This window comes from Carassius auratus, chromosome 37 (assembly GCF_003368295.1).
Source record: "Carassius auratus strain Wakin chromosome 37, ASM336829v1, whole genome shotgun sequence".
In the NCBI taxonomy this organism is placed as follows: Eukaryota; Metazoa; Chordata; class Actinopteri; order Cypriniformes; family Cyprinidae; genus Carassius; species Carassius auratus.
This window is the reverse complement of record NC_039279.1, coordinates 7,140,721-7,166,093: the sequence shown is the minus strand read 5'-3', so window position 1 is coordinate 7,166,093 and position 25,373 is coordinate 7,140,721. Positions and strand designations below refer to the sequence as shown.

Here is a 25,373-nt window from a genome sequence, read left to right as displayed (position 1 = left end):
CAGAAGACAGAATAACCCTGTTTCCAGCCAGTAAAATCTGTCTGCTGAACTACACAGACAAGTACAGAAGATCATGAGACTGATTTACAAAAAGACCAAAGCAAAGACATCCATCAAGTGGACTAAGATTAGACTTTGCTTTTATATTTGTAGCTCTGTCGCTATCAATCAATCAGATGTGAGGCCAACAGGCGAGTGAGCATGTTCAAAGACAGCCCTGACAGAACCCTTTAAAAGGTGCAATGAATACAGACTCCTTAAGGGCTAAACGAACATCTGGACAAGCTCCAGGGGGCGGAAGGGGAAATTTGTATTGAGAGGATGATGAGGTGCAGAAAAGGGTACCAGCACCAAAGTTGAGTGGCTACAGTTTTTGCAAAGCATACGTCAACCAATCCATTCAAAGCATAGCTTCTTAACCTTCAGAAGTCAACGACCAATTACAATCTTGAGGGTAAAGGAACCGCTCTCTGGTTCTGCAGTTAAGCCAACCCTTCGCCTTCAATCTAATCAAGCATTCAGTATTGACACCCAAAGAAACTCATCGTCTATCAAAACAGTCTTTTGAAAAATGAAAGAAATAAAGCAAGCATGCACACTGGGTGAAGAAAGTGTGAACCATGATGATGCAAACCAAGTGCTGCAAACAACAAAGCTCCTTCAGCTGCATGTTCACTTCAAACTGGGCTTGAAAAAGTAAATTCCCTCAACATATAAATCTTTTGCACTTAAATAAGAGTATTATTTCTTCTCGGTTTATTATGTACACAACAACATCAGTGAGAGTTAGGGAAAGACGTTTAATATCAGAAAAACTGATTGTGTTTCACCAGTGGTGCTGAATGGTTATTTTGGACCGCAAAGGGAAATAAGGAGGGTGGAAGGAGCTTCACCCAAGTGCTTTGTCAAAATAAAAGTCCCAGAATGCACTGGGCTCACACAGAGAGTGCTACATGGGTACAATCCATCATCTTCGGCTAGCAATCATCATCAAAGTGATGCAGCTCACAGCATTGGATTGGGCGCATATTCGGGCACACGGCTGGCATCGGCATTAGATGCGACACAGTCAGTGAGGGAGGGGAGGAGTTAAGAATTAGGCATACTAAAACGGCAGGAACACAGGGAAGCACGCCCACTCTCACTGCTGTTCCCGGTGGGATGTACAGTGCAGCCTGGATTCGTGGGGGTTTAGCTGCGGGGCAAACTGCACATCTCGCAGTGCTCGGTGCCAGGTTGGTTCATGAATGTGCAGTGGAGGCAGGACCACACAGCTGAAGAAGCCTGGGGGAGAGTTGGGCCGCCCATGGCATAATCCAGAGATCCCGACGGCTGCACTCCAACTGTGCCTGGGATTAACATAAGAGTAATTAATGATCTGCTAGTTAGTAAAACCTATTGAAAAAATACTGAAAAACTGAAATAAGCTATAACACAACACTAAAATTACTACCTGGAAATAAATAAACTTAAATTGAACTAGAACTAAAATTTATTAAACGTAAATAATCGTATTTAAAAGCTCACCAAAAATGATATAAAGCAAATTAAAAAAAAAACTGATAACATAAAATAGAGAGCGGATTCAAAAAATGTACAGAAACATTAACATTATATACATTCTAACTATTACATTCTTAAAAAACAATGTTTAGGACAACTCACTGCAGAGCTGCTCGATTGTGGCCCACTGCTCAGATTTCTTCCAGGTCTGAGCCAGCTCCTCATTGGATGTCTTCACTGCATCCAGCAGAAGTCCAATGCTGTCCTGGAGACATCAGAGAGAAGGAGATAAATTCATCATGCAAAATACAAGTACAAACTATTAAGTATTAGTAAAAAAAAAAAAAACAAGATAAAAACCAAACATGACAACCTGAAGAACCAAAAAAAAGAAAAAAAAAATAGGTCAAGTGTTAGAAACTAATATGTGTGGGTATATAGAGAAATACAATGAAAAACTCACCTGTAAGGGCATGACCTCATTGGTGACAAGAAAGAGAAGCAGATGGAAGTCTGAGACAATGTCCAGGAAGGAGGAGGAGGAGGAAGAACACTGGGAAAGATATGTCGCTAAACTGTGGAAGTCCTGCACACACATAAATAAACTATTTTCAATTCAATATTTCAAAAGAACGGTACATTTGACCACAGTAATTGATGTTAGAACAGAAAGGCTGCATTTACACTGCAAGCATTGATGCACAGATCCATATCTGATTTTTTGACCCATCTCTTATACATATAAATTAGACACGACTGGTATCCGATATCTGTATTTACATAATTCCCGCCCAAATTGATTGTGAGTGATCGCTTTAGATGCACATGGTATGCTATTTTAGCGACAGCTCAGTAAAGGTAGAATTATTTAGTGAAATAACATAGTGCCAAGATTATATTTATTAAATGAATTGGAATGAATTAATGAGAGAGAGAGAGAGAGAGAGAGAGAGAGAGAGAGAGCGTGCAAACGAGTGTGAAGCTTGCAAACAAGTGAAAGTTATCGCCTAACTGCTACGAAATATAATGTTGCTTTTAGTAGCGAAGCTGTTTTATTGATAAAATTCAATGGGCATGGGTTTAAAACGAGGTCCTGAATGTGCAATTCATTTATTTTTTTAAGTTTCCATCTCAATAAATTTTGAGCGCATACAGCAGCACACAGGCATTAAAACGCTATCTTTATGGTCGAACATGTCGCCCTCGGCATTTGGAATTCTTGGGAATCGGATATGTGCGTTTAGACACAGGTCAGATGTCCAGATATCGGATATGTCTCCAATTAAAATCCACATTTGGAAGTTGCTTGGATCTGATGTGTCAAAAAAAAAATCCTGTCTTTTTCTTATTTGTGTGTTTACACGTGTGCAACAAATTCCAGTGTGTGTCAGATGTGAGTAAAAAAATCTGTTTTTTTTTTTATGCCAGTGTAAATGCAGCCAAAGAGTTTTATGCTCATGTTCACCAAGAAAAGCTGTTAGATGTCTCCAGATATGACATCTAAAACATCATTCCTAGACTAAAGAGACTTCTAACGGTAAATCTGTACCTGGGTCTCTCCCAGAGCATCTCTGTTTTCGATGGGGAAGCGAAGAGTAGAGGAGAAAGTGAACACAGGGTCCTTTGGAAAAGTGGTGGTGATCTGAAAAACACAGGGTTAAATAGTAACAATCAACAAAAACAAAGACAATGTTAACCTATTATTATAGCATTCAATGAAGGAAGGTTCAGTGGGCCAATTAGGAATGGGCCATTTGATTACTACAAGCTTAATGTCATGTCCCATCATTTGGACATGGTTCTCTAATGGGTTTTAGAGACCACTTATCCACTTACTCTATGCCTTTGCATCAAACCTGAGAGGATAAGATCTATGTCTAGTAGTATTGAAAGATCTAGTAGTATAAAAACAACACTGACTTTTTTTTTCTAGATCAGTGTGAAAGTGTGTGGTTGTTACTCACGTCGATGATCAAGTACTCCACTGGCAGTGGTCGGGCTAAATATGTGATGTCATTGCCAAATTTGTCTTTATCCTGGAGGTGAAGAAAAAGATTGGAAAATGTGTGAACCTTTTCATGCATCGCTGACAAATAATCCCTTGTATTCCTGGGGAAGTATTGAAAACTGATAAGACTGTTTATGAAATAATAGAAATATTAACTTTCATTTCTTTTTGCTTTAAGAAATGTGAAACGCTCAAGTAAAAGGAAGCTCAGGCTGTTCAGAAACATCAGTCAAACCCTACAAGTGATTCGATTATGGTTACAGTTACATGCTGGAACAAAAATGAGAAAATATACACTTCAGTTTTTTCAGGAATTAAATTATTCAAAATTGACAGTAAAGACTTAAATTTTTTTTTTCTTTATTTTATTTAAAACTATATTTTGATATATTTGCTATATGAGCACCTAACTAGAATTATTTCTGAAGGATCATGTCACACTGAAGAGTAGTGTATGTGCATGCATCCTAAGCATCTGTCTTTAGTAACATGCTGTGTGACTGATCATCTGTAGCAGGAGTGTTTTAGTCCAGTACCTTATAGAAGACATCAGGGACATATTGCTCTGTGCTGGACTCTTTGGCATAACCCAGTTCAGGAGCATCTCTGCAGGGCAGTAGACATTCATCCCTCACCAGAGCCATGCACTGATTGGAAACCTGATACCCTTCAAAGTGCACCTGGTTATCGGGACCACCTGCCAATGGACAAAAAAAAAGGCTAGTCAAATTCATGCTCTATTTTCAGGAGGACCCAATAAAATGTTCTGTGCAAAAAAAGTCATAGACTGAGATGGAGGCCTTGAACTAAATATACCACGAAGGCCTTTGACAACCAAATGCCTTCATTTTATCACCATACTGGAAAACTGAACAGCAGCAGAAAATCCTGCGTACCTGTTGCCACCACTGTGAAAAACTTGGATCCAAAATGGCCATCCGGGGAAAGCCGACACGCGTTGGCATGTTGGTTCTGGAAGTGACCGGCTGTGATGCACTCCTCAGCACTCAGGAAGAATGAATCCTGGACATGTGACACACACCCACTAATCAATAATCATATCAGAATACCCCATGTAGATAGTTAAATGCTCATCTTTCGTTTGCCAATTGACCTTGTTTCTGGTGTAGCGGACAGTGCCTATTCTGGTGTCCTCTGACAGAAGATCTGTGAAAATCCACCCAACCTGAAAAAATCAGCCAATATTACTAATGAAAAACAGCTTCACATTTTCTATTGGACACAACTACATTTGGAAGCTGTTCCACATGTTCAGGCAGTAACAACAGCACCGACTGATCAGGTCACGTCTATCGTCCCATCAAACAGTAATGTGAAAGTATCATATGAAAGCCATAGAGGTGTGAAGAGAGAGGAATTCTAAGAATCCCATCAGAGAGCCTCATGGGATGGATGGATGACCTCACTAAGTACAGCAGATCTACACAAACTATTCAGCCTCCCACCTCGATAGGTAAGATATAGATCCATTTTATATATATAAATATAGATAGATAGATGGTAATTATGGGAGCCATCCCTGTATGTTTAGTGCTTGTGTTGTTTAAAGCAATCATGCTGTCTCCTTGTCTTTACTTGTTATGAAACAAAATGTTATTTCTCTGATAAACTGCTATTTACTTATCGCGGACAAGCCCCCGATTTTAAAAAGGCATGGAAAAAGACTCACCTTCCTAAGACCCAGTTTTGCAGCAATCTCTTCAACTGCTTCTGCCTTGGGATCTTCAATCAACTCCAAGCTGTTCTGGGTTCCAATCTGAGTCAAAACACACAAGTGGAAAGGAAGAGAACACAAATCAGCGAAACAATACTTGACAGTTTTGAATCAAATAGTTTGATACATGCATGATTAAACTACAGCAATTCAATTTAAACTAAATATTATTCATTGTTGGGGGGCGATTTGGATTAAATGGCAGACGTGGTCAGTGAGCTCTTCAAATCAAATTTTATCATTGGTTTGAATTAAATTTATCACATTCATTAATATGAAATAAAACATCTGGAATTAAAGTATTCTATTATTTTAATTTTAATTTTAATAAATTATTTTAATATGTTGCAATTCCTAGTGTCGTTAAATAAAGTTTGAAAGACAGCAGTTTTGTCATTTTAGCAGAAACAAAAGAAATATCTTCTGACAACAGTCAACAACAGGCGAGTCTCTCACCTGAGGAGGTTCATAAATGGCGGCAACCTCTGCTCGAAGGCCGAGAGGGATGTCTTTGTGCTCTGTGTATCGTCCGTACAGATACCCCATCCGCTGGTTACCCGTCTTCCTCCAGAAGTCGAGGAAACGGTCCGCAATGGTATGATTCTCGAACATGATGTTGTCCACATGTCGATATTTCTGCAACACAAGATTTTTATTTTTTTTGCAGTTTCAACAGATCAAAACATGGACAGAAATATGACGCTGCTCCTCAGGGAGTGCTCATTTACTTTATTTTTAAATCAAGAAATTGATTAGTGAGGAGTTTGTCTGTATGCGATTGAAGAGTAAGATGAAATTAAAGATGTTTATGATACAGACTGAGAGGAGCAGTGTACCTGTCTGTTGAGGGTGATGGCGCTGGGTTGGCACTTGGTACAGATGCCCTCTGGCCAGGGCGGATGTCCCTCACAGCCAGATTTAATCTTACAGCTGATATTCTCAAGAGCCACAAACTTCCCCCTGAGAGACAGGAAAACTTCATTAAATCACTTCTCACAAATCTTATTTAAGTGAGAGTAGAGAGCTCCCAAAAGCGCTAACTTGTCTGCTCCACCAGTGAGTTTCCGGATGTAGGCGTGGAAGGACATGTGTTTGACCGGTGGGTCGAGGTGGTTCAGATAGTCTTCATCGAAAGGCTATTAAAACAGAACATGAATGAAGAAATGGCAACATTGTATTTTTGTGTTATGTGGATCAGCAAATTTACTCTAAAATAATTACATTTATACATTTCCACGACATTTTAGGATTTTAATTATTTTCCATGACTCCTCCAGGTCTGGAAATCACACTTTTAAAAATTCCTTACAGATCCAATTTTTCAGAGACTGTATAAATAAAAAGTATAGTTGTTGAGGGAACAAATAAAAATAAATAAATATGGTTTTCAACTTAATTTTAAGCTATATGTGACCCTGGACCTGGTCTTAAGCGCCAATTTTTCAAAATTGAGATGTATACATCATCTGAAAGCTGAATAAATAATCTTTCCATTGATGGATCAATATTTGGCGGACAGCTATTTGTTGAACATGTGGAATCTGAGGGTGCAAAACAATCAAAATACTGAGAAAATCACCTTTGAAATGGTCCAAATGAATTCTTAGCAATGCATATTACTAATTAAAAAATAAGTTTTGATATATTAACAGTAGGAAATTCACAAAACATCTTCATGAAACATGATCTTTACTTAATATCCTAATTATTTTTGGCATAAAATAAAAATCAATAATTTTGACCCATACTATGTTTTTTTTGGCTATTACTAAAAATATACCCAAGCACCTTAAGACTGGTTTTGTGGTCCAGGGTCACATATTAGCTTATTTTAAATCATTAAAGCTTATTTAAGTCTTGAGAGTTTGCAGAGGTGCCTTGGTTGAGAATCACTAGGTTAGACCCATCTTCCCATCAGTATTCTTACGTTTCAAGGGAAAGATCACAAGTTCTTACCTCTAAAGGTACGCAGTGAACACATTTCCCCATAGGACCATGTTGGCACCTGAGAAACAATGACAAAGAATGCTTTATAAACATATAAAGATATGTCTCGAGTACTCTGTAGTTCTTATATTGCAATGACTTATTCAACAGGCTACATAACGCAGTAGTTCCAAAGTATGGCAAGAAAATAACTGGTTCTGGAAATATATGCAATATATATAAAAAAAAAAACTGTTTGCAAGGCAGTGTGGAAAAAAGGAGGCAGACTTACAGCTGGGGGTCTTTGTTTCTGTAGATCTTTCCTTCCTGTTTGGAAAGATACTGGTCGATCTCGTCCTCCTGGATCTGTGGTGCAGAGTGTGAACGGGATAAGGAAGATGATGATGAAGAGGATGAAGGGAAGGAAGGGTAGGAAGAAGAGGTGTGAGGCTGAGCTGTGTCCATGTTCTCACTGGAGGGTCCAGCTGAGGATGGGTAAAGAAAGAGCATGTCGCCATGCCTGAAAGACAAAGAAAAAACAGTTTACGTCAAGCTTATGCATATAAAATTATCTTTTCATGACACACACCCACATGTGCACAACTGGGCAATCCCAATCTCTCACAACGGTGCACTTACTTGATTTTCAGCAGGCTGAGGGTCTTGTTCTGTGACAGAATCTCTCCAGTCTTGTTCCGGTTCAGGTAGATAGAGAAACCATTTGAACTGAACCCAAACTCTTTGGCAACCTGGCAAAAAGGCAGCAAAGAATGTCAGAAACAAGAAGCTGACAAATCTTTCATTTTTATTCCTGGAAATGATGGATCTAACATTACTGCTGCGATTGGACATTCCTTGTGCATTTGTCTTATTCTTGTCTTGGAGCCTCCACTAATAAGCTGATAAAATGTGGATCTGTTAAATAATACAGACATTTTAAATGTGAAGCGGCATTCCTGATTGTTTGCCTTTCAGAGATTGTTCAGGTGAGTGATGACTGCAGGACCATGAGTCTCTAAAGCCATGCTGTTCAAATTCAATAAACTCTAATGAGGTTATGAGAGTAGAGTACATGAGAGAAAGAGGAAAAGAAAGTATCTGAGATTATGATCCAAAGAAAAATCCTATTTTCCAAATACTTTATACATTCATATATAATGCAAAAATTTACCAATTAATAAGCTTCCGAATCTTAAACTCAAAAACGAGTGGAATGCATAAATTGCGTAGTCAGACTCTCTGCATAATAAGGCAAAATTATTTTGCACTTACTAAGGCTGCATTTATTTAATCAAATATATAGTAAAAACAGCAATAGTGTGAAATATTATGAATTAAGTTTTCTATTTTAATATTATTTGAAGCGTAATTTATTTCTGTGATGGCAAAGCTGAATTTTCAGAAGCCATTACTCTGGTATTCAGTGTCACATGAACCATAATAAATTATTAAGATATGCTGATTTGATGCTCGAGAAACAAATGTATATTAAAAAAATCATTTGTACTGCTAAATATTTTTGTGGAAACTCGGATACATTTTTTCAGAATACTTTGATGAAAAGAAAGCCTCGCTGAACAGTTAATTCATTTCTTCCTAAAATTTATCTTACGACAAAAACGTTAAACGGGCAATACACAGGTGTATGTAAATATGTAGTTCCCTTATTAAGTGCCTCGAACAAAACCCTGAGTATCTTTCAAAGATGTGATGCCATTATAATAGCAAATCCAGTTCTTAAATTCTTCATCTAAAGAATCATCTCATTTAGAACTCATTTCAAAGAACACTTGTCCAAGTTGAACTCATTCGTAGCATGACAGACTGTTCCTAATCCAAACTTGATAAAAACCAGATGGTTCTGGTAACAACATAATTCGAGAACAGTACTCTAAAAAAGTGCTGCTTCAGAAACAAATGTCCAAATGACTGTCCATTAGGGAACTGAAAACCCAGCAGAAGACCGCTATCTTTACTAATTCAATCAGAAAAAGCTTTTACTGCTCACTCAGGGCACTATCTCCTAAATTTAACTTTTAACTGTAACATACCTTTAAAAAAATGGATGCCTTTAAAAAAACGCAGTGTGCATTTTTTTTTAATCCATGCACCATGAACAAGCACATATTTTTTCAAAGCTAGACCTTCTCTCTGTCTCCTTCCTGGCATTTAATCCCAAAATCAAATGGTGAGACGGTCTCAGTTGATCGCCGGCTCGCTCTCCACCCTCCCGCTGTGAGACATGAATCTTTAATGGGCCCTGCAGTGTCTACATCAGGCACACGCAAACCCTCAGCCCGTCTCAAAAGAGCAGCCAAAATTCCCTATGACTTCTATTATAATACAATTTACCCAATGACATAATAATCAAAGATTGACATTAGGTAACTACCTTTCTCTTCTTCTGGATTTATTATCTACAATAAACATAACTAGTCAATTTTATGAGATGCATCAATTGTTAGATAGCAAATAAAAAAAAATTTAAATCAACTTTAAGTGCCCTACATTTTATATTGGAGTTTTGCTCACTTTCAATGGCATTTTGGCCCCAAGCCCTTGTTCATTCCTGCCTCTGCTGCAAGCACACCACCCATCAAGCTATGCACCGCAGCAGAAATGCATGTCACAGTGGACCACATATGTGTGAAACTGCGGCGTATGGACATAGGTCTCCTTTTTAAAAGCAGTCTCATTAATAAATCAACATTTGGCACTCAGCAGGAAAAAGAGTCTGTGCCAGCACTATTTAATGACTCAGAGGATCTGCCGCTGTGCTTTTGTTGGACTGTTATTCTCAGCTTCTTTACAGACAGGTTGGCTTTGACTTTACCGTTGCATAAGTGCAAAGGCATGACAATGGAAGCTATCTGTGGTGAATAGTAACACCTACTCTGTCAGTGTCAATTAAGCAACAATAAATAATAGCTTTTAAAATAGCAAAGAGTTATGTCTAGTGCAAAATCTTTATTCCTTATACCTTCTTGAGGAAAGCTGCAGCCGTCTCTCGCTTTGTTGAGGCGATTTTTTTCATCCCCTCTGGAGACTGGACACGGATGATCTGTCAATGAATAAACATTAATAAGGGAAGGGAAAGGAAGTTTATGGTTACTACAAAAAGTATGTTTGTTGTTCAATCATATGCTTGTTTCTCACATAGATCTAGAACAGTATTACTAGGACAGGATAGAAGTTCAAATGAGATGAGAGCAAAACTGATCAGCACAAAACAAGCCAATATGAATAAGAGAAAACACATCTGACGCTCACTAAACTGCCACAGAGGTCTATGAATCCAAGTCCGAAAATCCCACTGAATGACATATAATATTAACACAGAGCCAAACTCATGCACTGTTTTGTTTCTTAATACAAAAACCAAAACAAAACATCACTTGCCATTCAAAGCACTTCATAAGTTACTCAATGTCACTTCACTTCCCAGATATAAAACTACAAGAAGCCGGAAAAATAAGCAATCATATTACCTTCTATTTTAGTATCTCGTTATTTATTCAAGTGAAAATCTGCATCTAATTAGACTTTAATAAGCAGTTGAGAAGAACCTGCACTGACACATCTTGTCTTCATCAACCTGTGCCAAGCTAAATAAAGTCAACCCAGCCGAAATAACAAACCTCAGCTGTAAACCATAAGCTAAATCAGTCAGATGAGTGGTGAGCACACACATAAAAGCTGTATTTTAGTATTTAATGTGTTTCTGAACGATTCTGGCTGAGTCTGATCATTAGCATCATGCTAACAATTCTGCTGCCTCATCACTGGATGACAGACTTCACTTAAACTGCCTTAATGCACACGCAGACTGACACTTACTATGTTTTCCGCCATGCTGATGGGATTAACTGTCCCTCTTGACGTCGCTGATATGAGAGTTGACGTATTTTAATATCGCTGTTTATATGATCTTCTCGGATCTATGCAGCGATGCCAAACTCATAGAGCCGGTGCTACATCTAAATGAGTCCGGACTATGACGGGATCCTGCTTAACGTCGACGGACAGAAACAAAGAGATAAATGTCGTGTTCCTGTTTATGTTTGTTTATTGTTATTGTAAGTAATTAAAAACACTTTTTAAATAATATATTTTTTTTTTGTTGCTGTAGATTTTTCATTTAGAGATTATCTAGATGCATTATATAGAATACACATATTTTCTTCGGTGACATTTTTATAACGTCTTATTTATAAACAGTTTCTATATTTTGCTTATTTAATTTATGTTTTGAATAGATGTTTCCCATCCAGTACTAAAGTAGAAATCAAACCACTCTCTGAACAAATAAAATTACTTATATAGGCTACATTTTTAAGTCTATATATTAGTTTACATTTTATTCAACAGGTGGGAGTTGATTCTTTAAACTGCTAATGCATTACATTTGAAAAAAAAAAAAAGTAAATAAATACATTTAAAATATTTCATCCATAGTCTAAGTTGATTATATTCAAACAATCAGTTATATTATTAAAAACAAAGTTTCGGCTCTGCCTTTTTATTTCCCAGGCATGAAAAACAAGCACATTATTTTTTTCTCTTTTTTTTCAAGCTTTATTTTGATCTCATCCTGTAGAGAGAAATCTTCACTTTACACACTGATGTTGTCAACCCTCAAAACGGATGCATGTTCTGTCAGAAAAACTGTCTGCAAAATACAGGCCTGAACAACTCTTTGAAATTGAGGATTCAGAAGGACACACAATCTTAACACGTTTAAAGGACCTGTGCAAAAAAAGTAACATATGTTAATGCTTGTGCAAACCACATCTTTTCAAAGAATTTACTTTGGATATATCATCTTATATGTGGATACATGAAGATCTGACTGTGCAGGAAATGGGCTTTTTTTTTTTTTTTTTTTTTTTACAAAAATGAAAAACCTATAATGTGACCAAACTAATGGATGAACAAATGAATGAATTGACATATAACACAATAGTGAAAGATACATAAACATAGGGAAATAAACACATACTTGACACAATGACAATAAAGTGAAAGATATTTAGAATAATTAATGGCTAGAAAATCATACATTTATGAAAGAGACAGGACATTTGGATGAATAGATTAAATTATAATGAATGATATTATACAATGAAATAAATGGAAAGGAATGAATACATTAGATAGAAATTATACTAAAATTGGACACAATGATAAAGAGGGATGTGATTATGAGGATGACAGATGATGGTGATGAAAAATGAAATGACTACACAAAATGATCATGGATGAAAGAAACACAAGACATGACAGCCCAACACTGTTCCCTTACAGTCACACGAGAGATTTACTGAAACAAATAAGAAAATGAAATCATGCCTGTATGTGTGCTATATGGACGCACTTAATGACGGGGGTGCAGAGCACAAAGCAAATATGATATTACAAAATGAATGGTTCCTCAGGGTATCCTTACATAGAATACTAAGAAATGAAAAAGGGAGTGAAAAGGTTGAAACTTTAAAATCTGCATTAATGACCCATTTGGGTATGCTGATGGGGAAATAGTGTGATGAAGTCAAGTTTTGGAAATGTACTGTCGGCCAGCAGGGTGTTTCACCTCTACAGGACTTTGATCTTTTCTTATAAACTCGGCGAAGGTGGACAGAGGAAGTACCGAGGCACGTGAAATGAGAAGCCAGGCATTTCACGGGCACGTGTCTTGCTTTTACTCACGCAGAGGCTGTGTTACTTCCGTATGTTTCGTGTTCCAGAAGAAAACAGGGAGGGAGAGTAGAAAAAAGAAGACGAGAGCAAAGAAAAGCAGCAGCAGTTTTTCAAAGTAAACAGAATGCAATATGACTGGATCTTCTCTGTTCTATAGTTTGAGCAGAAAGTGTTCTTGGACTGCAAGAAATAAAAGAAACCAGAGGGATGGATATTCAGATAGATTTTTTTTATGTAGATTTTTCTTAGTTTTCCCATTTTTATAAATGTTGCTGTTTTGTGTGTTTATTCTGTTATAAAAGTAAGAACGGCCCACTTGGAGACCTTGGCTGGGATGGAGGCAGGTGCTTTGGAGAACATGACTGGAAGGGTCTTAACTGCACAGAGGATGATGGGAAGGTAACGGGCTCAGATGATACCATACTGAGCCAGCTCGTGAAGCTCCAGATGATTAAAGGCCTCCCAGGGGCAGATGACAGTGATGTCTGTGGGTAGAAACACAGGAACATGAGTTCATCTATCATTCAAAGAGTTAACTTAAGCAGATTGATGGCCAGCTAGCATTCAGGTCTGTTTAATCACAGTAATATAGAATCACTGATGATGCCCAGTATGAGAGGCTTGTCTGACATGCATGCATCTCATCAGACTAATCATTTCAGACAGCTTAGAATAGATGGTATGTGATGTTGCCATTACGGCAAAACACGTGAGGAGAAATGCAGATTATATTGTACTTACCAGTGCCTAAACCTTCCATGCCAGGGATGTCATCTCCGAAACTAATAAATAAAATAAAATAAATGCAATAAAAAAAATGAATGAGATAAAATCGAAAAAGAGATCGAATTAGATTTTTAAAATACAGAATATTTTTAGAACAGTCATGTTGTCAAATTATTGAATATGCACAGTTTTAATTAAAGCATGACTGAAGTTTGGAATATCACATGGCCATTGTCATAAAGATTTTACTGTCTAACTTACCCTTGGACACCCTTCTTTGGCGGCTTGCTCTTGAACTGGCGAGTCTGCCTCTGCTTGAACTTGGGCGGTCCTTTGCGTGGTGTGGCAGGACCACCGGTGACACGGGTGACTGATTTGATCTCTGGTTTGAGTGGCTCAAGATTCATGGCTGTTTGTCACGGTTGGTCGTTTTTCTTTGTATTCGCTACCCGTGATGTGGTGCTGATGTAAATGCATCAGAAAGACTGGAGTGAGTTTATAGTTCACACCCAATGAAATCTAGAATTTTTTTTTTTTTTTTTTTTTTTGTAAAATGGATTTTGGCTGCATTCTGGAAAAGAAAAATGTAGGACTTTGTGACACGTACAAACACATTAAAACACATACATTTTTTTAATTACACATTAGGCCAGGAAGGTTAGGTCAAACTGACACCTAATGAATATCCATGGCATCTAGACTGAGAAAACTATACCCATAATCTTCTTTCTGGTGATTAATACACACATCCTAATACATATTCCACTCTAACTGAATCTCTAGCATGGCCCGTGCTCCCAGAAATGAGCTCAGGGAATGTTTCTTGAGTAGGGTGACCCATTTTATGTAATCCTGCTTGGATTAATAAACGTCCCCAGACCCCAGGGGGGGACAATCTGCACTTGGATTAATCTTATTAGAGCAGGGATAAGACCAAAACATGCTGAGCAAACAGAAAAGATCAAAATATGACCTTCAGTTATATGCCTGTTGCACAATTGTTTGTTACTGCTCTTTTTATCTATCTTTATATATATATATATATATATATATATATATATATATATATATATATATATATACATACATATATATATATATATATACATACATATATATATATATATATATATATATATATATATACATACATACATACATACATACATACAAACATACATACATACATACAAACATACATATATACATACATACAAACACACACATTTACCACATTAAACTAATATCTGAATACCTATGGCCACCTATCCACTTAAACAGTATTAATAAATAAAATAATAATAATCAATTGATCATGAATTGAAATTTTTAAATTTAAAGTTTTGATATCATACAGAAATTCTGTATGAAAATAATTGTACTATTTTGGGGAACATTATGTTCAGTCAGTTCTGGCATTCTGTGGTTATGCAAAATTATCACTAAACTGTATAAATGACTTATCCCAGGCAACTTTTTATGTCTTTTATATGCATCAATGGTCCACTGTTCTCAAATAAAATAATTTAAACTCAATTCAATATATTATTCATTAAGTACCCACATAATAAGTGGCATGCTGTAGTCAAAACATCTTCAAGACCCATAATACCTTACAGTGCTTTTATCCTTTGACACATTGTTAGAAAATCTTATTACAGAACAACCTTATTTCCTTAAATATTTGAAGGCTGTACTCACCGGTTTGTTGATTGACAGGCTGTTGACTGGGTGCAGCTGCACCGTTTCTGTATGTCTCTCCAGTGGAGGAGCGGATGTGAACACTCGGCTTTCTTTGCGAGCGGTGCGGGGGTTATAGGTCTTTTATATTCTCTGGCCCTCTCAGAAGATTAGGAGAGCGATGCTTCCCTCCCCTGATCCCCTCGACTATAGATGAACAAAATATGGATGCATGCATTAATGTGTATTTGTGTAACACCATGTGCTTTTAAAAACTTATGTATTAACTTCATATCCTGTAGATTTTGAATACAATAAAACAACATATAGGCATATCCATAATAAATTGCATAGACAGTGGCCTCAAACTGTATTTGGACTCATAAAACATTATTGCACTTGATGAGGCCACTTTTTACAGGCTTGGTTTTGTTAAAAATTGAAACTGACTTTTGGTTGATCTAAAAGTGGTTTGTAAGGTCCTCTGAGGTGGAGGTTATGCATCGCATTCTGCATAAATGTAGTGCTTGAAGAATTTACTTAATGTTAAAGGAGAATATTTATGAATATAATTATGAATATATATATATATATATGAAAGGCCACAGACAGGAATCTTTTCAGAAGGTTTCTAGAATAGGCTAATTCTTTTGAGATGGGATTTGCTGATTGAATTACATCTGATATTATAATGGAAATATCCAGAAACTGATGAGTGTTTAGCAGGTAGAGTTCTTCTAGAGCTTCTTTGTTCTGCAGCTTTCTATCATTGTTACACAACAGACCCACATCCATGGGGGTCCATAACATTATCCAGTGGAGTTCATTAGTGACTCAACAGCACAAAAACAATTACTGCTGAACACACTAGATTACAGTTTGGAGGTTTAATTAGTTGATTACATCGTCTAGATCTGCAGTCAGGAATACTTCGCTTCATCAAGGCATCTGGCCATCTGTTTTGCTCTGTTGATAATGAGAGTCTTTGTTATTGACAAGCTGTTGTCAGTTAAATAATATGAAATCTGTGATTAGGATGAACTACAGCTCAAAAAGTCCTTTGCTATGGATGAGTAAATCTAGTTCATTTTTATCTTTGCAAAACATCTTTTTAGGTGATTTTTTTTTCATCTTTCAATATAATATAATATATAACTATAAAAGATACATATAAAATATTTGTAGCAGGAAAAATTAAATGTGGTGATGTGTTAAAGAGGTATTTATGGGTCACTGGCTGCACATAATTGTCTTTGGGTCAGAATTTGGCACCACAACCTCAGTGCAAGGTCATGAGGTCGAACGTGCCCCTTGTCCCGTCTGTGGTTAATGAGATATGAGGACTCACTGAAGAGGCACAAAAGAGGAATCGATCAATTACAGAAATCTACTGGGTTAGTGGGGTTCATGTGCTCTAACAATCAATAATTAGCTTGTGAGATTACTGTGATGACCCAACTCAATAAACAATAAACACCTAACTCTTATCCCTGCTTGTTATCTGAACCATCACACCAATTCAAACTGACACTTTGATTTGATGTTAAAAATGTTAAATAATTTTGTTAAATATATACTCTGGATATCTGGAATTTAAAATCTTAAAAAATGCTAAATAAATGTACATAATCCCAGTATCAACAATAAGTGTGTGTGTGGGTGTGTGTATATATATATATATATATATATATTAATGTATAATATAAATATTGTATTATAAATGTATACAGTATTTATTTTTATAGTATTGCTATTTTTAACACACTTTGAAAGTAATAGAATAGAATACACACACACATACATAGACGCACAAATAAATATTTTATTCATATATCAGAGGAATTGTTTTATGCTTGCATGCTCAATTCTGCTCAAAGTCGAAGAGGAAGAAAACATTTCAAACTTCAGTGCCATTAATGACCTCCATGAATCAGTGTCACACTGTCTTCTGTACATCTTGTCCTCAGAATATTGAACCACTCTTCACGTCATTCATCACAAATCCTTCAAGCAGCTGGATCACAGCTCTGCTCTTATGCCTCGGCCTGGCACGCGGCATCAAGCCTTCATATGCTGACTCACAGGTACTCAGATCAGGATGATTGTCGTCAAAGAAACCACAAATGCCCACAAATACCATGATCAAATATGCTGCTAGGCAACCCTGATGACTATTCAGAGCCAGCCAATGTGGGCTCTAATGCCACAAGAGCTGATCATAGAGAGAAACACATGATCCTGTGTCATTCTAATCAGCAGTTGGGTACAGCTATTGGTTAGAAGAATTGAGATGTGAATCAAGATTTATTCATAAGTTTACTAAGTCATCATAAAGGCCTTTCATAAAATATGAAATGTTCACAATATTATCACAATATATACATTTATTTGACACTAAATAAATTATATATATATATATATATATATATATATATATATATATATATATATATATATATATATATATATATATATATATATATATAACTATTTATTTAATATAATTTATTTAGTGTCAAATAAATACATAATTGGTGAGCACAAGAGACTAATAGTTACACATCACATTAAATAAGTGATAAATAAGAAAATGTACACTCTTAATATACAAAAGGATCAAACTTATCTATAAATACATAACATCTTCAACATTTAATACTGTTTTCGAAATATTAAAGGAAAAACATGTTTTTTTTATAAAGTTGTATCATGGGTATAGTCTGATCTGTCAGTTCTATAAACCAGTAATATTGAACACTGCCTAAAAAAATTCACATTTTCATATGTATTTTCCATGATTATAAACTGTACTGTATTCTGTGAAGAATAGTGAAAGAAAACCAATGCCATAATCTCATCAAATTGTTGTTTTCAAACCTATACTATAAAAGACTTTACAAAAAAAAACCCTCAGAAATAAAACATCTACATGCATTACAAAAATGAGGATTTCAGAGGAAAGTTGTCAATTGCCATTAAAAGAGTTTATGTTCTTAGAATCTTTGTGCAATATCCATACAGTACTGTATATGTTCTTCATTTTGATTTGAGGTGTATTTTGATTCATTTTGATTTCCGAGGTCCTGACTCTCTGGGGTCATTGAAAAAAATCCCAGGATGTCTTTCGAAAGAGTAGAGGTGTGACCTCTGTATCCTGGCTAAATTCGCCCATTGGCCTCCGACCATCATGGCCTCCTAACAATCCCCATATCTGCTGATTGGCTTCATCACTCTGTCTCCTCTACACCAGTAAGCTGGTGTGTGGTGGGCGTTCTGGCACACTATGGCTGCCGTCGCATCATCCAGGTGGATGCTGCACACTGGTGGTGGATGAGGAGATACCCCCTGACTATGTAAAGTGCTTTGAGTGCTTAGAAAAGCACTATAAATGTAAGGAATTATACAAATTTATTAATTATATGACCGGGATGTGTTTTTGACAGACTCACCCATTAAAAACATCCAAACAGTTGCTGCTATGAAACACTCTGAATCTGCTCTCAGTAAATCTCCACCCAAGTTCACTATCATCAGGACTTCTTCAGCAACTTGATCTCCATCTTAAGATACGCCTTCAGGTTGTCATCGAGAACGTTCTCCTCAATGGCTGCCAGAGCTCTGTCTCCACCATCGCTGTAATATTTCAGCAGTTTTTCAGCATGTTCGATCCACACACAGTTATGGCAGCCGCTCATGCAGCAGTGGCTGGGGGGAGATGGAGGGCCCTCGTCCGCAGGTTCTGGGACAGTCTGTGTCTGTTTTACACTGCTGATGGTTGAAGAAGAGTCTGGGCTTGAGCTTTGCTGCTCACAGGAAGTGTAGAGCAAAGCTCTGCTCTGAGAAAACACAGTCCAGTGATGGGATCTGTTTTTGAAGAGAGCAATGTAGCAGGTGTGCAACTGTATAAAAGAGTTACAAACAGATTTATGCAGTTTATTTGTGAGTTTATATGACAGGATGTGAACTATTTATATTTTAACAGCCTCTTCCTCCTTCTGAGATTTTCAAATTTTCAAATAGGAACTTTTGATCAATAACTTCTACTTTGTATTTTAAAAAAAATGTTTACAGTGATAAACTACAAGTAATAAAGGAACAAAATATTTCGATTGTTATTTTATTTTAACGCTAAATTAACATACATTCAAAAATGTATACAAGTTGTTCATATTAAATTGTTATCATTTTAACATATAAGTTGATATACAAAAATGATAAACTTATTTAATATAATTTATAATATATATTTAAAATTACAGATTTCAAAAGTGCATGTTAAAATATTATTTAAGAAAATGTTAGCTTACATCATTTTTTTACATTCATATTTTTTGTATTAAATTTTAATGAAAATCCCTTTTCTACTACATGTTAAACAATAAATAAATGAGCACGGTGCATTTTTCTGTTATTTCATCTTCTGATTTGTATTTGTATATCAAAATATAGCTGAGATGTATGGTTACACAAACACACGTTTGTTTTTGTGAAAAGTGGGGACATCCCATAGGCGTAATGGTTTTTATACTGTACAAACTGTATATTCTATGGCCCTACACCAACCCTACACCTAACCCTAACCCTCACAGGAAACTTTGTGTATTTTTACTTTCTCAAAAAAACTAATTCTGTATGATTTAAGCGTTTTGAAAAATGGGGACATGGGTTATGTCCACATAAGTCACCCTCTCCTTGTAATACCTGTGTCATACCCATGTCATTATACAGAGTTGTGTCCTGATATGTCACAAAAACAAGAGCACACACACACATTTTCAATCTCACCCTTTGCAAACATGACATAGGATTGAGGGAAGGCATCGCACAAGTAGCTCATACAGTCTCGCCAGGAATCGCCATGTCGTCCTTATGTTTTAGAATGCATTCACTTTTTTCACAGATTGAGTGAAATAATAGTAATAAAAAACACTTATTAGTTATTTTAAACTCACACAGCAAGTAGCGTTTCAACTGGACGCGGCCATACTGGAATCATGCGTGACCTCTGTGTGCGCGTGACTAGGGCGAATCCAGTTAGCCAATCAGACTGAAGAGAGAAAATTATTTGAACCAATTAGAAGTAGAGAGAGCTCATAGGAGGCGGGGTTTATAGAGAACGCAAACAGACAGCACTAGCAATTATATCCAGAGGATGTCAGTAATGGAACATAATCCTACATTTGTCATGAGAAATCTGCCATCACACACAAGATGTGCTGAGGTTGAGATAAGATACAGAACAACAAGAAATGCACTACTATTCCCTCTACTGCTGCTACTAACAAAAATTGATGTATGGAATAATACAAACCAATAATGAAATAAATACAATTCACAAATTAAGAAATACTCTAACATTTTACATGTAGATGTTGTGCGATGTAAATTGTGTGGCCTATTTGTATTAATATAATGTGTAACGACTGTGACCGTTTCTAAAAAAAAAATATTTTGCAGTTAAAAAAAATTTTTTTTTTTATCCAATTCTGAATTAGTGCATTATTATTAATATTAAATTATACACTTTAAATTACCCATTTTATGACAGACTGCATTGCTCACAGAAAAATTGTCTTTAAAAGTATCTTAAATATATATATATACCACTTCTATGGTCAGCTAGATTGTGAAATATCAGTGATGCATGTAATTATCCAGTCATTTCCACTGGACTGTGTGTTTTAGAGGCACGTCCATAGAAACAAAACACACACCGCTCCTGAGACCTACGCAAATTCTGCATGCATGGACACTATTAATGTTAAGCACATACCTGCATTTTATACCCTCTGTACTAGTTCAGGATAGAATAAAACATGTAAAAAATAAAAAATGTTGATTCAGGATATTTACATCTTTCAGAATACAGATACTGATGAGTCAGAATTATTTTACAATTGTTAACATGAGCAAAACCTGTTTTACAATTTGGAGAAAACTAGGCTTGGCTTTTCTGTGATTAAGTCTGGAAAAACTAAATAAGGTATGCCTTTCAAACAATTAGTTGATGATATTTTTACTTGAAAGGGAGGAATTTTTAAGCTTATTCATGTTCTGTTAGGTGTGAACACAATGTGATATCAAAAGTAGTTATTAAACAGGCAACTGGCCCGACAAGTTAACCTTAAAAATTGTGCAATGCCATTATGTCATATTAACATACACACCTGTCCTTAGTGATAACGTTATCATGGAGACAGTCATGTAAACTGGGGTCTGAAAAATCATAGGTGGGTCTGAAACACAACATTGTCAGGAGAGATTGGTGTGGCTTAGAGGGAGAAATGTTGTGTCCAATACTGGAAGATCGTATTATATAGTAAGTCTGCGGTGAATGGGTGCCGCCAGAATGAGAGTTTAAACAGCTAATAAAAACATCACAATAATCCACAAGTAATCCACACAACTCCAGATGATAAATGAATGTCTTGTGAAATGAAAAGGCTATGTGTTTGTAAGAATGCTGAACGATCTTATTATATAGTAAGTCTGCAGTGAATGGGTGCCGCCAGAATTAGAGTTTAAACAAGCTATTTAAAAACATCACAATAATCCACACAACTCCTGTCCGCTGATTAACATCGTGTAAAGTGAAAAGCTGCACGTTTGTAAGAAACAAATCCATCAAGATGGTTTTTTACTTCAAACTGGTGCTTCCAGCTTTCATCCAGCTACTGTTTCCTCCTGTTAAAAAGTCAACTCATCTGTATCAGGAGAGAAATATGCCCAAGCACTGTTAAAGCACTGTTTAAAAATGAAAAATGTTCTAAACAATTATTCTGCTGGATTTTAAAGTAAGAGTACAACTGGACATTTTCACTGGAGGAAGCATTATTATGGACTTGTATTGTATCCATAAAACAAACAAACAATAGTTTAATGTTAAAAACACCTTAATGATGGATTTGTTTCTTAAAACACATAGTCTTTTCACTTCACAAGACATTAATTTGTTGTCTGGATTTCTTGTAGATTATTGTGATGTTTTTATCAGCTGTTTGAAATCTCATTCTGGTGGTACCCATTCACTGTCCACTGATATAGTGCTAAAAAAAAAACACAATCTTGAAAGGCCTTAGGGTGAGTCCTTTTTCATTTTTGGGTGAGTTTAAAGTTTTTGATAAACACAGTGTTTTTCAACATAAATATATTTACATATGACATTCATTCATGCCTTGTTATCCATATCGACACTGAGTAAGGAAATAAACTGTGTAAAACAGTATGTTATAGAAACTGAGCTTTTAATATGCATTTGGACTGCTGCCTGGACTGAACTCTTGCGAACTTCTCTGACCGTGTGAATCAGTAACTGTGCTTGGCATCTGAGTATGTTCACAGTTCCAGAAGAGGAAAGGTCCTTGAGCATGCTTTCACACACTCGCACACACACACACACACACACACACAAAATAAGCACAGTTAGCGCACATACACAAACAAACTCAGTTGCTGGATTATTTTTAAACGCGTTGTTATGACAGCAGTGGATTCTACCTTTGGCCAAATGGTTGGACGCTTTGAAAGTTCACACAAATATGAAAACAAGACATTCGATGTCACATGTTCTAATACATAAGTGTCTCTTTCATTCAGCCTCAAATCAGTCTGGGGAATTTTAAATACACTAATCCCAGCGGCAGAAATGCTCTTTGCAGCAAAATAAATCCTGGCAGATTTTCTGACAAGGTCTGCACATTCCTGATGCTCTTATGAGGAAAAGAGGAAACAGCCATGAGAACAAAAATGATACATTATTGTCATGTATTTCATTTTATATGTCGGCTTTAATGTATACAATTTCTCTTTAAGAACATGCTTTGAGACCCATATTAGTGGAATCATGAAAAATACTATATATTAAAATAGCTTACTTCTCTTTGAAGGAAAGTACTTACCTTTTGAAATCTCTTTATATATATATATATATATATATATATATATATATATATGTATATATTATATATTTATATAAAAACAAACAGAATTATTTAGCTTTTATAAATATGCTATATCTGTACTCAAAGCCGCATTATTTGAATGACCAGTAAATAGTACTCGAAGCGATGATGCTCAGCTTTTTATTCGTTCACACCAAAGCTCTGTCCCCCGGTGAGAAGCTTTTTTCCTCTTTCAGGATTAATACACCTGCTGATGTGAGTCAGAGTATGGACAAACACCTGAAACCCTCTGAGACTCTCTTTCCTGTGCGTGGCGCCGTTTCATTGCTAAGTCATTATGCTTTCTGCCACCCACACACACTTCTCCATGTGTCAACAGTTCTTTAGCAATTCTGAGAAGCTGAAAATTGTCTGCACTACAAGTGTTATTTATAGCTCTCCAGTCCATGCCATACTTGAATGCAGACTTGGGCCATTTCAGCACCCACCTCTCCTATACTGAGATCTTTTCTTACAAATTGGATCTCTCTGTACTACTGAAGGTTTTAATTGGCTTGGACTGTGTCAGCACTGTTGAGCGTATGTGTTTTGTCCTGTCATTTGGATTTACTCAGGTGTTAGAGCGAGAGAAGAATCCAGAGGCTGGTTTGGATAAGTTTGTGTGCGGGTCCTTCTGATGCCCTTGGCTTCCAAACAGTGTAGAGGAACATTAACCTGCTTTCACACAGGTCCAACTTTGTCCAGTTTGCACAAAGCCGGCACTGTTCCCCTCCTTTCGCAACAGGCAGGCTGAGACGGTCACAGAATGACACCTTTGTGACAAGTTGTGCTGCTCTTCTATCTTGTCCAACAATGGGATGAAATGTATATCGAAAATAGTGCTAGTGATGTATTGTTCTCTTATGCAAACATGCTGAACAATACAAACAGACATTGAGCTCTTGGACTTGAGGTGGGAAATAATTACACATTTTGCATATTTTGTTGGCCAGCATGCTTTATGGTGTGAGCTCTTGAAGTCTTTGCTAATAATAATTGCACAACAGCTTCCTGTGTCATCAGGCTGTTTGGTGTCATTAAAAGTCACAAGGTACAACAGATTGAATCCCAGCAGGGGCAACCAGGTAAACAAGGCCTAGGGGTCATGAGAACGGTCCAATTAAGGCCAAATGAAGAGACGATCAGCTCTTGTGGGAATTTTGGTTTTCCCTTTAAAATCAGTTCGAGGCGCCTTCCTGAAGTTATAAGAAGACTGAGAGACAAATCATCTGATTAATGCATAGAAGGTGGAAATTGGGCATGTTTCTTTTTCTATTTTATTCTTTGTTCATTGTTTTTCAATAAATCAAGGAAAGGAGGTGTTCAAAGTTCAGTTTATACACCTCCAAATTTCACATTCATTATTTGTTTTAAGGACTTAATATAAGATATATATATATATATATTCTTTCTTTAATTATAATAGTTTTATTGCAGTTGACAGTGTAACAGGACATCAGTATGTAGATTTCTAATGGACATTTGGATAGATTTGAAAGCCAGCTTGCAGTCGATTGTATGGAATGGGGAGCGTTTGTGCAAAATTAAGTTTGAATCATTGAAAACAAAGATCAACAATATGCATTTACATAAAAAAAAAAAAGAAAGCTCAAAAGTACTCCTAAATGGCATATATTAATACCTAAAATGTACATATTAGTACATAAAAGCATATTAATAAATCCCAAATTAGACATTGAATAAGTATCTGCCCCGAATAAATGCTTTACAGTGATGAATATTAAAGTTTGAATGCAACATATTTGTTCATTCATTGCATACATTCATTCATCTAATGTTGACCAGAGACTAATTTAGCATTATAGCTGCTAACATAAATATCACTTTAAAAACACTTACTGTGTAGCAGGCAGCTTCTATTGATTCAAATTCTTTCAGCCTGAAGACAACGCTTTATAAGGTGAACAGGAGTTTTCAGATAGATTCATTTTGGTTTACTGAGTTTTGTATATTTCGCAACAACTGCTTTTAGCAAACACTTTTAGAAGACACTTAGCAAACATGACATGCCCAGTTTGGTTAAAATTTAAACCTTTGTTTTTCTATATCAGTTGAACTTCATGGGGAAAAGAGAGATACTTAACTTATGTAACACAAAAATAACAAATGACCAGTCTTATGAAAATTGCATAATAAA

At 36.2% G+C, this 25,373-nt stretch overlaps 2 protein-coding genes across 2 annotated transcripts; both read right to left on the bottom strand.

Annotated features, from left to right (window-relative positions):
• Window positions 1–281: 281 nt before the first annotated feature.
• LOC113056025 (nuclear protein localization protein 4 homolog) lies at window positions 282–11,162 on the bottom strand. Its single transcript, XM_026222477.1, has 17 exons — window positions 11,010–11,162; window positions 10,153–10,233; window positions 7,812–7,921; window positions 7,465–7,692; window positions 7,203–7,251; window positions 6,288–6,382; window positions 6,083–6,206; window positions 5,703–5,882; window positions 5,202–5,288; window positions 4,626–4,697; window positions 4,408–4,534; window positions 4,048–4,208; window positions 3,468–3,539; window positions 3,053–3,145; window positions 1,967–2,089; window positions 1,666–1,768; window positions 282–1,349 (listed from the first exon to the last, which is right to left on the bottom strand). The coding sequence occupies exons 1-17, from the start codon at window positions 11,022–11,024 to the stop codon at window positions 1,192–1,194; spliced, it is 1,878 nt and encodes a 625-aa protein (XP_026078262.1). The 5' UTR covers window positions 11,025–11,162; the 3' UTR covers window positions 282–1,191.
• A 1,189-nt stretch (window positions 11,163–12,351) lies between these two features.
• On the bottom strand, window positions 12,352–14,137 carry LOC113056024 (retinal rod rhodopsin-sensitive cGMP 3',5'-cyclic phosphodiesterase subunit gamma). Its single transcript, XM_026222476.1, has 3 exons — window positions 13,857–14,137; window positions 13,611–13,651; window positions 12,352–13,354 (listed from the first exon to the last, which is right to left on the bottom strand). The coding sequence occupies exons 1-3, from the start codon at window positions 14,000–14,002 to the stop codon at window positions 13,278–13,280; spliced, it is 264 nt and encodes an 87-aa protein (XP_026078261.1). The 5' UTR covers window positions 14,003–14,137; the 3' UTR covers window positions 12,352–13,277.
• Window positions 14,138–25,373: the final 11,236 nt, after the last annotated feature.

Bases quoted from the DNA above. Each gene is read 5' to 3' on its own strand.
- LOC113056025 (XM_026222477.1), bottom strand. The intron at 3,146-3,467 runs GTGAGTAACAAC...TGTGTTTTTCAG, and splicing joins TGGAGTACTTGATCATCGAC to ATCACCACCACTTTTCCAAA. The intron at 1,350-1,665 runs GTGAGTTGTCCT...TGTTAATCCCAG, and splicing joins CACAATCGAGCAGCTCTGCA to GCACAGTTGGAGTGCAGCCG.
- LOC113056024 (XM_026222476.1), bottom strand. From the start codon at position 14,002: ATGAATCTTGAGCCACTCAAACCAGAGATCAAATCAGTCACCCGTGTC. The intron at 13,652-13,856 runs GTAAGTTAGACA...TTTATTTATTAG, and splicing joins CCAAAGAAGGGTGTCCAAGG to TTTCGGAGATGACATCCCTG. The intron at 13,355-13,610 runs GTAAGTACAATA...TTCTACCCACAG, and splicing joins CATGGAAGGTTTAGGCACTG to ACATCACTGTCATCTGCCCC.